Genomic DNA, 595 nt, shown 5'->3' on the forward strand with positions numbered 1-595 from the left:
ACCCCCCCACCCCCCCCCAGCGCGGGGGGAGCCCCTCACCCCGTACCCTGTGCTGCAGCCCCCCTGCTCTACCCCTGCCCCACAGCAGCCAAGCACCACCCTCCTCCCCCTGAGTACACCCTATTACAGGAACACAGCCAAATTGTTCCAAAAAGTAAGGCTATGCAAATATATGCAAATGAATCTTGACCCAGTTGGGCCAATCCTCCTGGGCACAGAGGGGCTCTGGGGCCAGGGACCACGTCCGGCTCCTCGCTGACTTCTGGCCCGGGGCTCTCTGCCCGCAGGACGCCATCGATGACAAGCTGGACACCAAGCACTACCCGTACATCTCCACCCGCTCCTCCGCCTCCTTCAGCACCACTGCCGTCAGGTGGGTCCCCCGCGCCCCCCGCCCTCCCCCTATACATTGGCACGTATATCACCATTAGCACCCATCCCTCACCTGCCCGGAGGGGCCGTATCCCATCAGTAGGTCTGTGAGCTGCTCTGCCATCATTCAGGCATTCCGCGCCTCAGTTTCCCTACCTTTAACAGCGAGCAGCGCTCGTGGCTGGGAAGGTTTACCCGCTCTAGCAGCAACTTTGCAGCTAAA

At 61.7% G+C, this 595-nt stretch overlaps 1 protein-coding gene across 1 annotated transcript in view; it reads left to right on the top strand.

The window, feature by feature from the left end:
- Nucleotides 1–373, top strand: part of LOC104083517 (syntaxin-binding protein 1) — a gene marked incomplete at its 3' end in the record, with an annotated part of 8,093 nt that extends 7,720 nt beyond the window's left edge. The window contains exon 16 of the mRNA XM_009587024.1: nucleotides 288–373. Within this exon, the coding sequence (XP_009585319.1) occupies nucleotides 288–373 (86 nt within the window). The remainder of the gene's footprint in view (nucleotides 1–287) is intronic.
- Nucleotides 374–595: the final 222 nt, after the last annotated feature.

This window comes from Fulmarus glacialis, unplaced genomic scaffold (genome assembly GCF_000690835.1).
Source record: "Fulmarus glacialis isolate BGI_N327 unplaced genomic scaffold, ASM69083v1 scaffold23720, whole genome shotgun sequence".
Classification (NCBI taxonomy): domain Eukaryota; kingdom Metazoa; phylum Chordata; class Aves; order Procellariiformes; family Procellariidae; genus Fulmarus; species Fulmarus glacialis.